The sequence below is a fragment of the Ornithorhynchus anatinus genome, chromosome 13, assembly GCF_004115215.2.
Source record: "Ornithorhynchus anatinus isolate Pmale09 chromosome 13, mOrnAna1.pri.v4, whole genome shotgun sequence".
Classification (NCBI taxonomy): domain Eukaryota; kingdom Metazoa; phylum Chordata; class Mammalia; order Monotremata; family Ornithorhynchidae; genus Ornithorhynchus; species Ornithorhynchus anatinus.
Genome location: NC_041740.1, coordinates 39,887,632 through 39,900,106, shown reverse-complemented (window position 1 = coordinate 39,900,106; position 12,475 = coordinate 39,887,632). Strand labels below are relative to the sequence as shown.

The 12,475-nt window shown below is 62.5% G+C and overlaps 1 protein-coding gene across 1 annotated transcript in view; it reads left to right on the top strand.

The window, feature by feature from the left end:
- Window positions 1–5,195: 5,195 nt before the first annotated feature.
- The window catches only part of MGA (MAX dimerization protein MGA), a 36,166-nt gene continuing 28,886 nt past the window's right edge, over window positions 5,196–12,475 (top strand). Inside the window, 2 exon segments of the mRNA XM_039913861.1 lie at window positions 5,196–6,279; window positions 10,315–11,242. Of these exon segments, the coding sequence (XP_039769795.1) occupies window positions 5,282–6,279; window positions 10,315–11,242 (1,926 nt within the window). The 5' untranslated portion in view covers window positions 5,196–5,281.

The window sequence follows — 12,475 nt, the reverse complement described above, 5'->3', positions numbered from 1 at the left end:
CCCCGGCGCTCCCCGACCGTCCCCCGGCGCTCCCCGACCCTCCCCAACGCTCCCCGACCCTTCTCAGCGCTCCCCGACCTCCCTCCAGTGCTTTCCGATCCTCTCCAATGCTCCCCGACCCTCCCCCAACGCTCCCTGACCGTCCCTCAGTGGTCCCTGACCGTCCCCCAGGGCTCCCCCACCTTCTCCAACGCTCCCCAACCTTCCCCAGCGCTCCCCAACGGCCCTCCAACACTCCCCGACCCTCCCCCAGCGCTCCCCGACCCTCCCCCAGCGCTCCCCGACCCTCCCCCAGCGCTCCCCGCCTGTCCCCAAACGCTCCCCGCCTGTCCCCCAACACTCCCCGACCGTCCCCCAACGCTCCCCGACCGTCCCCCAACGCTCCCCGACCGTCCCCCAACGCTCCCCGACCATCCCCCAACGCTCCCCGACCGTCCCCAACGCTCCCCGATCGTCCCCAGCGCTCCCCGACCCTCCCCACCGCTTCCCGCCCGTCCCATTCACTCACTGAATCGTGTTTATTGAGCGCTTGCTACGTGCAGAGCACTGGACTAAGCGCTTGGAAGGTACAGTTCGGCAACAGAGCCAGACCATCTCTGCCCGATGAGGGGCTCCGTTCGTTCAGTAGTATTTAATGAGCACTTACTATGCGCAGAGCACCGGACTAAGCGCTTGGAAGGTACGATTCGGCAACAGATAGAGACCGGCCCTGCCCCACGACGGGCTCACGGCCTAAACGGCACCTAGGGAACCTCCCTCTTTCTTGCCCCCTGCGTCGTGGGCAGAGGTGGTCCCTCGGGGCTTCATCACCCCGTGCCCCCCCGGGTCCCGGCCTTCCCCCCACGTCGGGGGGCTTCCGGGCCTCCACCCCCAGACCCTCGAACTTTGCACTCCCCAGTTTACGCCGGGCCCGGGCAGCCTGGACCCCGACCCCTCACCGTCCGCGGGGGGCCGGACTGGGGGTCCCGTAGCAGAGGCCGCCTCGACCCCAGGGGTCCCCCCCCCCCCCCCCCCGGTCGGGGAAACCCCCGCCGAACTAGCGCCAACCGAACGGAAGGCGGGCCGGGATTGTCCAAGGCAAGTACGGACCGACCCGGGAAGCGCCCGGCCTGCCACGGATGCGAATCCAACCGCAGAACACCCCAAAGACCCAAATGCTCGCCGTTCTTTCCCCGGAGGGCTTGCAAACCTCCTTTTCGGGGGAGCCCTTTGAGCCCCGGGGCTGAGGTCAGAGGGGCGACGCGGCTTAGACCTGCACTTCTTCAATTGAACCCCCCCGGCGGGATAAAAGGTCTGATTAAAGTCAGCTCTCCACATTTAGGAGGCGCCTCCTTCGTAAGGACCGTAATGAAAACGCAAATTAATGTCGCGTTTCAAAATCCTCCAGACCGTCCCTCGAGGACCCCCTCCCACCTAGGAGGGGGCGGTCTCCGGCCACGCCAGCTTGAAATGTAGGGAGATGGGGGTCCTGATGACCTTGTGTCTAACTCGGCGTTTAGAACAGTGCTTGGCACGTAGTAAGCGCTTAACAGATACCATCGTGACGAAACGTTTTGCCGGGGGCAGGGGGGAGAGCCCCGCTCAGTCCTGTAGGTCAGCGGCCCGAGATTCTTCGAGGGTTCATCCCTCGCAGTTAAAGTCTTGCCCCCGGCTTGTAGCAGGGGGAAGCTTTGAAACACTGGCCTTTTCGTGGTCGGTTCCACGGTCCAGTTGGGTCAGAACCTATTTGGCTTCGGTTTCTTTGGCTCAGCTGTTCTTTTTCAGACTGCCCCGTCTCTCCCGAGCACTGCTCGTTATCTCTGTCGTAGGTGACGGTGGCCTTCTTTTAGGGAGAAGAAAAATGCAGAGTGTGGCTGGCGGGGTTGCTTGGCAAAGTTGACCTCGTCCAAACCGAAGGTGAAGTTTGGAAACCTTGAAATGTTAACCGTTACGCTTCCCCCCCGCCCCTTAGTCCACTAGCCCACGGCAGTAAAGATCAACGACTTAGAAAAACTCTGCCACTCTCCCCCCCGGACCCATCCTTTGTTTGAAAACCACTGCCTGTGAGCTGCGGAGTTGGAATTAAGTAAGATTAGGGCAATGTCCAAGTGCCTTACTTGATAAAACGAACAATGGATTTGAAAGTCCGTCGGTGATTTTTATTGAGCACTTAGCTCTTGGCAGAAGACGGGACAACACAGTCGGCCGGCCCACTCCCTGCCCCCAGCGAGCTTAAACGGATAAAGTATTACCAAAATTCATCTGAGACTCTCAGGTTGACAATCTCGCAGTCGTCGACCAACCCTTCCACGACTCTGAGTCGTGTTTGAGGGTTGGACTGGATCTCGGCTGTAGAGCGGTCTTGTATTTTGGGTCTAGGTGTTTTTGCCTTGGGCGAAAACCTGTCTCGCTGTGCTTTGGGCTTTTTTTTTTCCCCGTGTAAAACAAAAAGCGAAAGCTGACTTCTTTTTTTTTTTTTTTAAATTCCTTTTTGCGTAAGAAATCCAAATGAAAAGTTCCAGCGCACAGGCTGGTTCTCGTGGAACAAGATGGCTGACTTGCTCCCCTTAATGGGCAGCGGTGCCATGTGATCCCCATCCCTGTGGCATTAAGATGGGCGGCCTGGATCGGGAAATCGTTTTTTACAGCCCTTCAGTCGTCCGCACTTCAGCCAGTTGTAATAATTCTATCCTCCGGGTGCTATTTCCGTTGTGCAAAGAGGCTGATCCTGACGGATGAGTTCTTAGACACAGGGGTTGATGAAAACCATCGCTCTGCATGCTGGACTCCTCCCTCCCCACCTCATTTTGGATATATTCCCCCGGGGATCGACCGCGGCAACTTTGAGCGCTGTTTTTGAACCCCCCCCCCCCACCTGTGACTTGAAGTGTAAACACAAATGGTGGGTGGTTGGGTTTTTTTTGTTTTGTTTTTTTAAAAGCTGTCAAGGAGAAAGGGGTACACGGCCGGGCTAGAGGAGAGCGAATCCTTTTGGAAATTCAAATAACCGTGCCCAGCCGTGGCCTAGCGGATAGAGCTCGGGCCTGGAGTCGGGAGGAATCCCGGCTCTTGCCGTTCGGCCGCAAGTCACTTCACTTCCCTGTCCCTCGGCGGCCTCATCTGAAAGATGGGGTTTAAGACTGTGTACCGAGCGCTTGGGAGAAGGTGTCGCAGTAGAATAGGTAGGCGCCACCCCTGCCCGCAGGGAGCTTCCAAGCGAGAGGGGGCATTTACACGTTAGACCCCTTTGCGTTCTAACTCGGCAGACTCGATTCTAGCCTGTGCCCAGATCTCTCGGCCGCCCTTATTTGGGCCACGTGATTTTTTTTTCCCCGTGCCCTATCCACTGGGCCGCGTTGCTTGTTCAGCTTGATTTAGTCCAGATTTTCTCTTGATTAGCCCGTATTTACCGACCGCTTATTTTGTGCAGGGCAGGTACTGAGCTCTTGGGTCAGCCCGGGCGAGTTGGCAGGCGGGCCTGGGGCGGAGTAGAGGAGACAGACGCTAAATTCAGTTGCAGACAGGTGAAGCGACCCGCTGGAAAGAGAACAACAGTGCTTGGTACATAGTAGGCGCTTAACAAATATTCATTATTCACTCAGTGGTATTAATTGAGCGCTTACTTTGTGCAGAGCACTGTACTAAACGCTTGGAGTGTACAATTTGGCAACAGGTAGAGGCAGACCCCTGCCCAGTGACGGGCTCACGGTCACGACGGGGGAATTAATTACTCTTACCATTATCGCTGTTATTATTATAAGGCGATGATGATTACTATAAGGTGGTAATTTAGTTAATGTGGTGTTCAGTCGTATTTGAGCACGTACCGTGTGCAGAGCAGCGTGCTAAGCGCTTGGAAAGTACAGTTCGGCAATAAAGAGAGGCAAACCCTGCCCACGCCGGGCTTACGGTCTAGAAAGCGGGGGAAGACGGTATCCGTTCTGTGCCAGGCGCGGTACTAGATGCTGGGGTAGATAGAAAATAAGCAGGTCCCACATGGGGCTTGCAGACCGAGTAGGGAGGAGAAAAGGTGTGTTGCAGATGAGGGAACCGAGGCGAGGAGAAGTGAAGCGGCTTCCCCGGGGTCACCCAGAAGACGAGTGGCGGAGGGTGGGTCGAACCCAGGGCCTCTGACTCCTAGGCCGCGTTGCCTCCCAAATGGAGACGTGCCGTGAAGTGAAGAGGGAAGGACTCTTCGGGGGAAAGCAGTTGGGCGGGAGATGAAGCGGAGGAGATGTGATTTTTTAGTAGGACTCGGCGTCTCCCTTCCCTCTGGCTAAAATCACCGCTCGTGAGCACCCTAGAAGAGACAAAGGAGGGGAACCGGGGCATTCATTTAATTTGGCTGTCTGTTGGCAGGAGCACACACCAAGGGCTCAGTAAATAGGGTCGATTTGAGAGGGAGGCGTTTAAAATGGTCGGTTAATAACAACGGCGATAGCCGTCGTCGTCGTGACCGCGGTATTTATTAAGCGCTTATTCTGTGCCGGGAACTGCTCAGTGCTGGGGGAAAGATACGGGAGAATCGGGCGGGAGGAGAACTGGTACTGAAACCTTGGCTTAAAGGCGAGGAAACCGAGGCCCAAAGAAGTGGAGTGACCTGCCCAAGGGATTAGAACCCAGACCCGTTGCCCTCCAGGCCGTCGAGGTCTTGAAGCGATGGGACTTCAGGCGATGGATGTTCTTTATCGAGCGCTCACCGTGCGCTAGGTACTTGGGAGAACACGGTCGGGTAGAGTCGGCACGGGCGACCTCGCCCCCCCCCCCCCCCCCCAGGGTCTCTCGGTCCAGAGGGACGGCGAAGTGAATCACAGATGGATCCGGCGGCAGGGTGGAGGGAAATGAATCGATCGGCGGTCCTGAGCGCCTACTGCGTGCGGAGCACTGTACCCGGCTCTTGGGAGAGGACCGTACAACCGAGTCGGTGGTTGACGCGGCCCGCCCACAAAGAGTTTCCGGGCTAGCGATGTAGCGGCGCAGAGTTCGGGGCGGTTCTCCAGTGCTGTCGGGGTACGGCGGGAGTGGGGGCGGTGAGGAACAGGGAAGAGAATTCCAGGATCGGGCAGCCTGGAGGGGAGGGATCTCTTCCCCGCCGTCCCCCTTTGCCGGCCCAGTTCGGGAGCGGGAGAGGAGTTTGGGGGAGCTCTGGATTTTAACCGGCGGGGTTAGCGACCCGGGCGAGAGGCCTGACGGCGTTCCGCTTGTCTGTCCGCAGGGGAGGCGAGCGCCGGGGGAAGAGCTGCCATGCGGGCCCGGCGCCGGGCGCAGTCGATCGGCGGCGGGCCGGGCCACTGAGCCGACGATGGCCAAGCAGCCCGCGGCCCCGGCCGGCCGGGACGGCGGGCCCGTCCCCGGGGCCGCCCCGGCCTTCTTCGTCATCCTGAAGCCGCCGCGGGGCCCCGGCCAGGCGGACCAGGGCATCCTGGTGGCCAACGGGGAGGCCGGCGGGGGCGGGGGCGGGGTGGCCCCGGCCCGCTCCAGGGCCCGGACCTGCCTCCCGGCCCACTGCTCGGCGGGGGCCATCACCGTCACCCTGGACAACAACAGCATGTGGAACGAGTTCTACCACCGCAGCACGGAGATGATCCTGACCAAGCAGGGCCGGCGCATGTTCCCCTACTGCCGGTACTGGCTGACCGGGCTGGACGCCGACCTGAAGTACATCCTGGTCATGGACATCTCGCCCGTGGACAACCACCGCTACAAGTGGAACGGCCGCCGCTGGGAGCCCAGCGGCAAGGCGGAGCCGCACGTGCTGGGCCGCGTCTTCATCCACCCCGAGTCGCCGTCCACGGGCCAGTACTGGATGCACCAGCCGGTGTCCTTCTACAAGCTCAAGCTGACCAACAACACGCTGGACCAGGAGGGGCACATCATCCTGCACTCCATGCACCGGTACCTGCCGCGGCTGCACCTGGTGCCCGCGGACAAGGCCACGGAGGTCATCCAGCTCAACGGCCCCGACGTCCGCACCTTCACCTTCCCCCAGACGGAGTTCTTCGCCGTGACGGCCTACCAGAACATCCAGATCACCCAGCTGAAGATCGACTACAACCCCTTCGCCAAGGGCTTCCGGGACGACGGGCTGAACGGGCGGCCGCAGCGGGACGGCAGGCCCAAGGGCGGCTCCGACCAGGACGGGGGCGGCGGGGCCCCGGGGGCCGCCCAGCCCGCCCGGGGGCCGGCCGACGGGCGGCCGGAGGGCGGCCCCTTCGACGCCGAGCGGGACCTCCTGGGCTTCCTGGAGGCCGGCTTGCCCCTCGGCGGCGTTCCGGTGCTGAAGCGGGAGATTTCTGCAAGGTAGGCGGAGACCGGGGGTGGGAGGGCGGCCGACCGAGGCCGGGGGGAGAGACGGAGGAGCGGGCGCGCGTACGTGCCGCAGCGGGTTGGGGTCCCCGGGCGGAAGAGGGAGCCGGGACCGATAGCGGGTTCCAGATCTCGCCGGCGGACGACGATTGCCCACCGACCTTCCGTGTAGGATGCCGGAGATTCTCTCCGTGCCTCTGCCCGTCCCCGTCTGCCTAGCCGTTCCTCTCCGGGGCCCTCCTTGCGGAGGCACGCGTCCCGGGCCGGGGGCCGGGCCGGGGCCGGTGGCCCGCGTCTCTCGGCCGAGGGGCGGGGGATGTCGGTCGCGGAGATCCGGCTGACTTCAGACGTCCCCCGCGGTGGGAAGCGCGGGCCGTCCGCGGCGGAAAGGGATCCAAAGCACTTTGAGGTCGGGGGAGTCCTAGATAGTGACGACGGTGTCTGCCGGACGACCGGTAGGTGCCCCGAGGGGGGAGAGGGCGGCGGAAGCCCGAGGCGCGGCCGGCAGGCGGGCTGCGTGCGGCCTTTCGGGATCCACCCTCGCAGGGGCCCCAGAAAAGGATTCACCGTGGGACGGGGCAGGCTCCAGTGCCCCTGTGGCCCGCCAGTCTTCGCTTCTCCGGGGCAGACTCTATCTGCTTTGGGGGCTCTACAGACCTTACGCGTAGGAAACCCCGGTCGGGGAGAGCTGACCCGATCCGCCAGGCGGGTGGTCAGGCGGGCGCGTAGGCGGAGAGCGATGCGATTTCCCAGGCCCTGCCGGGCCACCCGATCCGCTTCCCCCGGGGGGATTCCGGCTCTGCGAGCCGTGCTGCTCAACGTTCGGTCGGGTTCGGCCGGCCACCCGCCCCCTCCCCGGGGTTGGACCGTCCCCCGGCGACCCTGGAGGTGGCCTCCCTCCCGAGCCTGCTGGACTGTCGGCGTAGTTCCCTAAACCCTCGTTGGAAGGGCCGAACCCCGAGGCTTGACTGCACCGAGGCAGCGACCCCAAGGCAGAAGCCCAGGGGTCCTTCGGGAGTCGGGGGGCTGCAAGCCAGAGCCAACCGGAGGTCCAAACTGCTTGCGCTAACTGCTTTTATTATTACTGTTGTTATCGTTAGCATCGTCACGGGCGTCGTCACTAGCGTCACGGTGTTTGGTAAGGACTAACTCTGTGCCGAGCACTTTGTGAGCTCGATGACTGGACGGTGGCTACCGCTCACCGGGCCCCGCTCTTGTCTCGTTCTACCTCAAGCGCTTAATTGGGTGCGTTGGGCCCTCAGTACAGTTCTCTGCACGCAGCGAGCGCTCGGTAAGTTCCGTTGATCGGCTGGCCCTTGGAGGTGTTCAGTAAATACTCCGCTGGTGCTCCTACTCCTAAAAGTGAGGCAGCCGGGATGGGGACCCGAGTTCCGCGCGGTTATCGCGGGGCACGGGGACCGTCTTGTCTGGATCGGCCCCTGCCAGCAGACAGCCACGTCACCGGACCCTCCCCTAGGGTCTCTCTCCCAAGGCCGGCCTCCTCTTCCGGAGGGAGAGCTCGGCCAATCGGGAATCCCGCACCCTTTGGATGTGGAATTCCTCCCCCTCGATGACTGGGACCCACGTTTTGGAGCCCTGGCTTTTAGAAGCGAGGTTCACCTCGTCTGCCCAAACCAAGGTGATCGGGGAGGGGGCGAGGGAAAGGGTCACTGGGTTACCTGCTCATCCGCGGTTCATCCCGGTGTGTCTCTGAAGCTTCCCGGTCCCTCCTCCAGCTTCCGCCCGCCGTAACTTCTCTCTGCCCCCCCTACATTTTAAGCCCGTTGAGGGGGACGGGTACCTCGCTCTTCCGACGCGTTCGGTCCCTTGTGTAGGACTCGGAAGAGGCCACCCAGTGGTGGGGGGGGGTCCAGACGGGGCGGAACGGAGCTTGGCAGCGGGGAGGAGGAAAGGAGCTGGTTTCTCCGGCCTGGAAGGTGGGGTTCGGTCCCACGTCTTCCCCTGGGAAACATCCAGCTGGGCGCGGAGAGTCCCACGGGGGGGCCTCCCTGGAGAACGGCAGCGGTGGGATGCGAGGTCGACCGAGGGCCGGCTGCGGGGCGCCTAGACCCTGGGCCCGTAGGGCGGAGAAGCGCCCAGCCTTGTCGGCAGGACGTTCCCGGCGCCGTGACGTATTCCCGAGGCTCGGCACCCCCTAGTCGTCCCCACCCCCCAACCAGGGGGACGTTGGGACGTCTGCGGGAGCCTCGCCGAGCAAGCCGAATAACCGAGCTGGAAGCCGTCTCTTCTGTGTACGGGTTCTCCTGTCTTTTGGATGGGCTCCTTTTATTATCCTCTTCGGGAAGGAATAAATATTCTTTGCGGCACTCAGAGCGAGCATCTTCGGGCTTCGGCACACCAGGACATCAGCAGGAGGCCCCCAGCCGACAGAATGGAAGGAGGCTGGATTTTTCCAACAGAGCGGCCAGGGCTTCGAGTTGGCGTCTAGCGGTAGTAGAAATAGCGTCGCTTAATGTGCCTGCTCCCCGGAGAGCGGCTCCGCGAGGAAGGGTCGAGGACGATCCCCGGAACCTCGTGGGAGCTCCCCGTCTGAAAACGGAAGGTGGACGAGGGGGAAGGGCGACGCGTAACTTGGAAGCGAAGAACCGGCACCCTAAAGCAACAGAGAGCAGCGCTTAGCACAGAGCGTGGCACACGGGACTTTACCAGGAGAAAAAAAAAAAGGACCCACTGCAGAATCAAAGCGGAGATCAGGAGGCCGCAGTGGCTAGAATGCCCAAGTGGGGAAAGCACAGGCCTGAGAGATGCAGGATGGGGGGGGGGGGGTCTAGTCCCGGTTCTGCTGCGTGTCTTTGTGGTCCTGGGCAAGTCCCTTCTCTGGGCCTCCGTTAGCTTATCTGTAAAATGGGGATTAAGACCGAGCCCTCTGCGAGACAGGGACTATGTAATAATGTTGGTATTTGTTAAGCGCTTACTATGCGCAGAGCGCTGTTCTGAGCGCTGGGGGAGATTACAGGGTCATCGGGTTGTCCCACGTGAGGCTCCCGGTTCATCCCCGTTTTACAGATGAGATAACGGAGGCCCAGAGAAGTGACGTGACTTGCCCACAGACACACAGCTGACAAGTGGCAGAGCCGGGATTCGAACCCAGGACCTCTGACTCCAAAGCCCGAGCTCCTTCCACCGAGCCACGCCGCAGTCGGCTTATATCCTCCCTAGCGCCTGGCACATAGGAAGTGCTTAACAGATACCATAAGAAATTGGAAAGAGAGAACTGCTTGACACCTAGTAAGGGTTGAACAAATAGTATTATTATGATCACTATTCTTAGAGGAGCGGGATTTTCGACTCCTGGCAGCTAAGCGTCCAGTAGCCCCAGGGACCACCAAGCCTGGCTTGGGGGGGACGTGCCGTGCCGCAGTCGCCTCCCACCGGGGTGGGAGAGACGCTTTGGTGTCACGATGGAGAGCGGGGACGGGTTCCCCTGGGGTGGGGTTGTCGCTCCGGGGTGGAGGTGGGTTCCCGGTGGAATCGCTCGGCCACGGCGAGGGGAAGAACCAGGCCGAGGGCATGCGGCGCGAGCTCGTGGCCGAAGGAACTTGCCTGGGGTGAAATTGACTGTTTTATTCATTCACTGAGTTGTATTTATCGAGCGCTCACTGTGTGCAGAGCACTGTCCTAAATGCTCGGCGGCGTGACACTGAGCAGGCACGTTCCCTGCCCACGCCGAGCTTACGGTCTAGAGGAGAGGCTGCGTCTGACTCGGTCCCTCTGTGGCGGCCGTCCTCCTGTCCCAGCCTGGGCCGGCAGCGGGGTTCTCGTCGTCCTAAAGCGGGAAGGAAGCTGCGGCCCGGCCTCCTGGCTCCGTAGAGGGCGGTGAGCCGCCGGCCTGGCCCACGCCGGCCGGGAGGCCGGAGAGGGCGGTCTTCGCGAAGCCGGGTGTAGGTCGAAACGGGGATGGTCCGCGGCATCGCCGAGGGGCTCTCGGTTTCCGGGCGCCGGGTCGCGTTAACGGTGAGAGTCACTTTTCTCCTCTCTTCTCCCCCCCCCCCCCCCCCCCCCCCGTAGTCCCGTGGCCAGCAGCTTAGGAGGCAGCTCCCGGGCGGCCTCTCCCTTGGACTCCAACAGGCCCTTCAACGTGGTCATCAAAGAGGAGCCCCCCGACGAGTACGACTACGAGCCGGGCAGGTGCCCCGAGGGCGTGACGGTGAAGCAGGAGGAGACGGACGAGGAGACCGACGTGTATTCCAGCGACGACGACCGTGGCCCGGAGAAGCGGCTGGGGCGGCCGGGTGAGGCGGCGGGCCCCGGGGCGGGCAGCCGGGGCTCCAGGAGGCCCCCGGGCAGCCCCACTGGGGTGGCCAAAGCCAAAATGCTCAAACTGGACAGCGGCAAGATGCCCGTGGTCTACCTCGAGCCCTGCGCCATCACCAAGAGCACGGTGAAGATTTCCGAGCTGCCTCAGAACATGCTGTCCCCCGGCCGGAAGGACCGGTCTCCCGACTACCTGCCCGGCTACCTGGAGAACGCCCGGAAGGCCGGACCGGGACCCGCCGGCGCGGCCGAGAAGCCAGACTCCCGGAAGCAGTTGGCTGGACCCAGGGGGTCGCCCAAGCGCCCCTCGGGTAAAGAACCTCCGTGGCAGCCCCCGGGCACGCCCAACCCCGCGAACGCGGCGGCCGGGTTGGGCCTCGGCTTCCAGTCCTCCTCCGGGGACCCCTTCCCCAGGAAGGAAGGCTCGGGCCGGAAGAAGACGCTGCTGAAGATGGCCGGCACCCAGAAGACCTCGGGCCCCCCGGGTCACACGCCCACCGGCCCCGGGAGGAGAGGCCGGCCCCGGAAGCTGAAGCTCTCCAAGCCGGGGAGGCCCCCCAAGAACGCGGGGAAGCCCGCGGTCTGCAAGACCGACCTGCTGGGGCCCGGGCTCGCCTTCCCGGCTGTTAAGCCGGACCTGGAGGACGTAGATGGGGTCCTGTTCGTTTCCTTTGCATCAAAGGTAGGTCCGCGGACCCTTCGGGGGGGTCCTCTCGGGCCAAGGGGCCGCCGTGTCGGCGGGTGCGTCCCCAAAACGTCACCTAGCTGGCTCGCGGGCAGCAGGCGTGGGGTTGCCGGTGACACCCCGGGTCCCGGCTTCCCTTCTGTGGGGCGGGGGCTGGGCCGGGGACCTCTCCGGAAGAGCAGACGGGTCAGAACGCCGCCACTTGGGATCTTTCTAGACCTGTCGGGAAATGCTCAGTTCCCGTCGGGACCCGGGGTAAGGGAGAAGCAGCCTGGCGGAGTGAATAGGACCCAGGCCCGGAAGGCAGAGGTCATGGGTTCGACTCCCGGCTCCGCCGCTTGTCAGCTGTGTGACCGTGGGCAAGTCGCTTCACTCCTCTGTGCCTCAGTTATCTCATCTGTAAAATGGGGATTAACTGGGAGCCTCACCTGGGACAACCTGATGACCCTGTCTCTCCCCCAGTGCTTAGAACGGTGCTCTGCACATAGTAAGCGCTTAGCAAATACCGACTTTATTATTATTATTGTTATGGCTTCTAATTCCGGCTCCGCCACTTGTCTGCTGTGTGACCTTGGGCAAGTCACTTGCTTTCTCTGTGCCTCAAGGTACCTCATCTGTACAAAATGGGGATTGAGACTGAGCCCCACGTGGGTCAGGGGCCTGGGTCCCAACCCGATTTGCTCGTATCCACCCCAGCGCTCGGTACATAGCCAGCGCTTAACAAATACCATAATGATTATCATTCATATTATGAAGGAGGCAGGGAGTTGGGCTCCAAGATGGAAAGGGTCCGCGGGGGGCCACCCCTGGCCCCTTGGGAATGGCACCGGTCCGGGGGAAAGTGCAGTCCATCGGGCCCGAGGGCCGACTCTTCTTTAACCCTCTGGAGGCGAGGTCTGGTTCCGGCTGGGATGAAGACCCTGCCGGCCTGGGGCTGGCACTTTGCCGGGGAGCGGAGCTTTCCCAGAGCCGAACGACAGGAAGTACAGGCCCCCTCCCCTGCCCCGATAGCCAGTGAGCCCGCGCCTCAGACGGGGAGAGATTCAGAGGTAGAAAATGGCGGGCGACGGGTCGACGGGGCCGCCTCGTCGCTCGACGGAACGCGACGCTCGCCCTTCTCTTTCTTGCGCGACTCCTCCGTCGGTCGCCCCGACCCCTTCCGCCCTCCACCCTCCGTGGTGCTCTCAGCGGGGTCCGGGGCGGTGGAGCCCTGCCCGTTCTGGGGTCCGA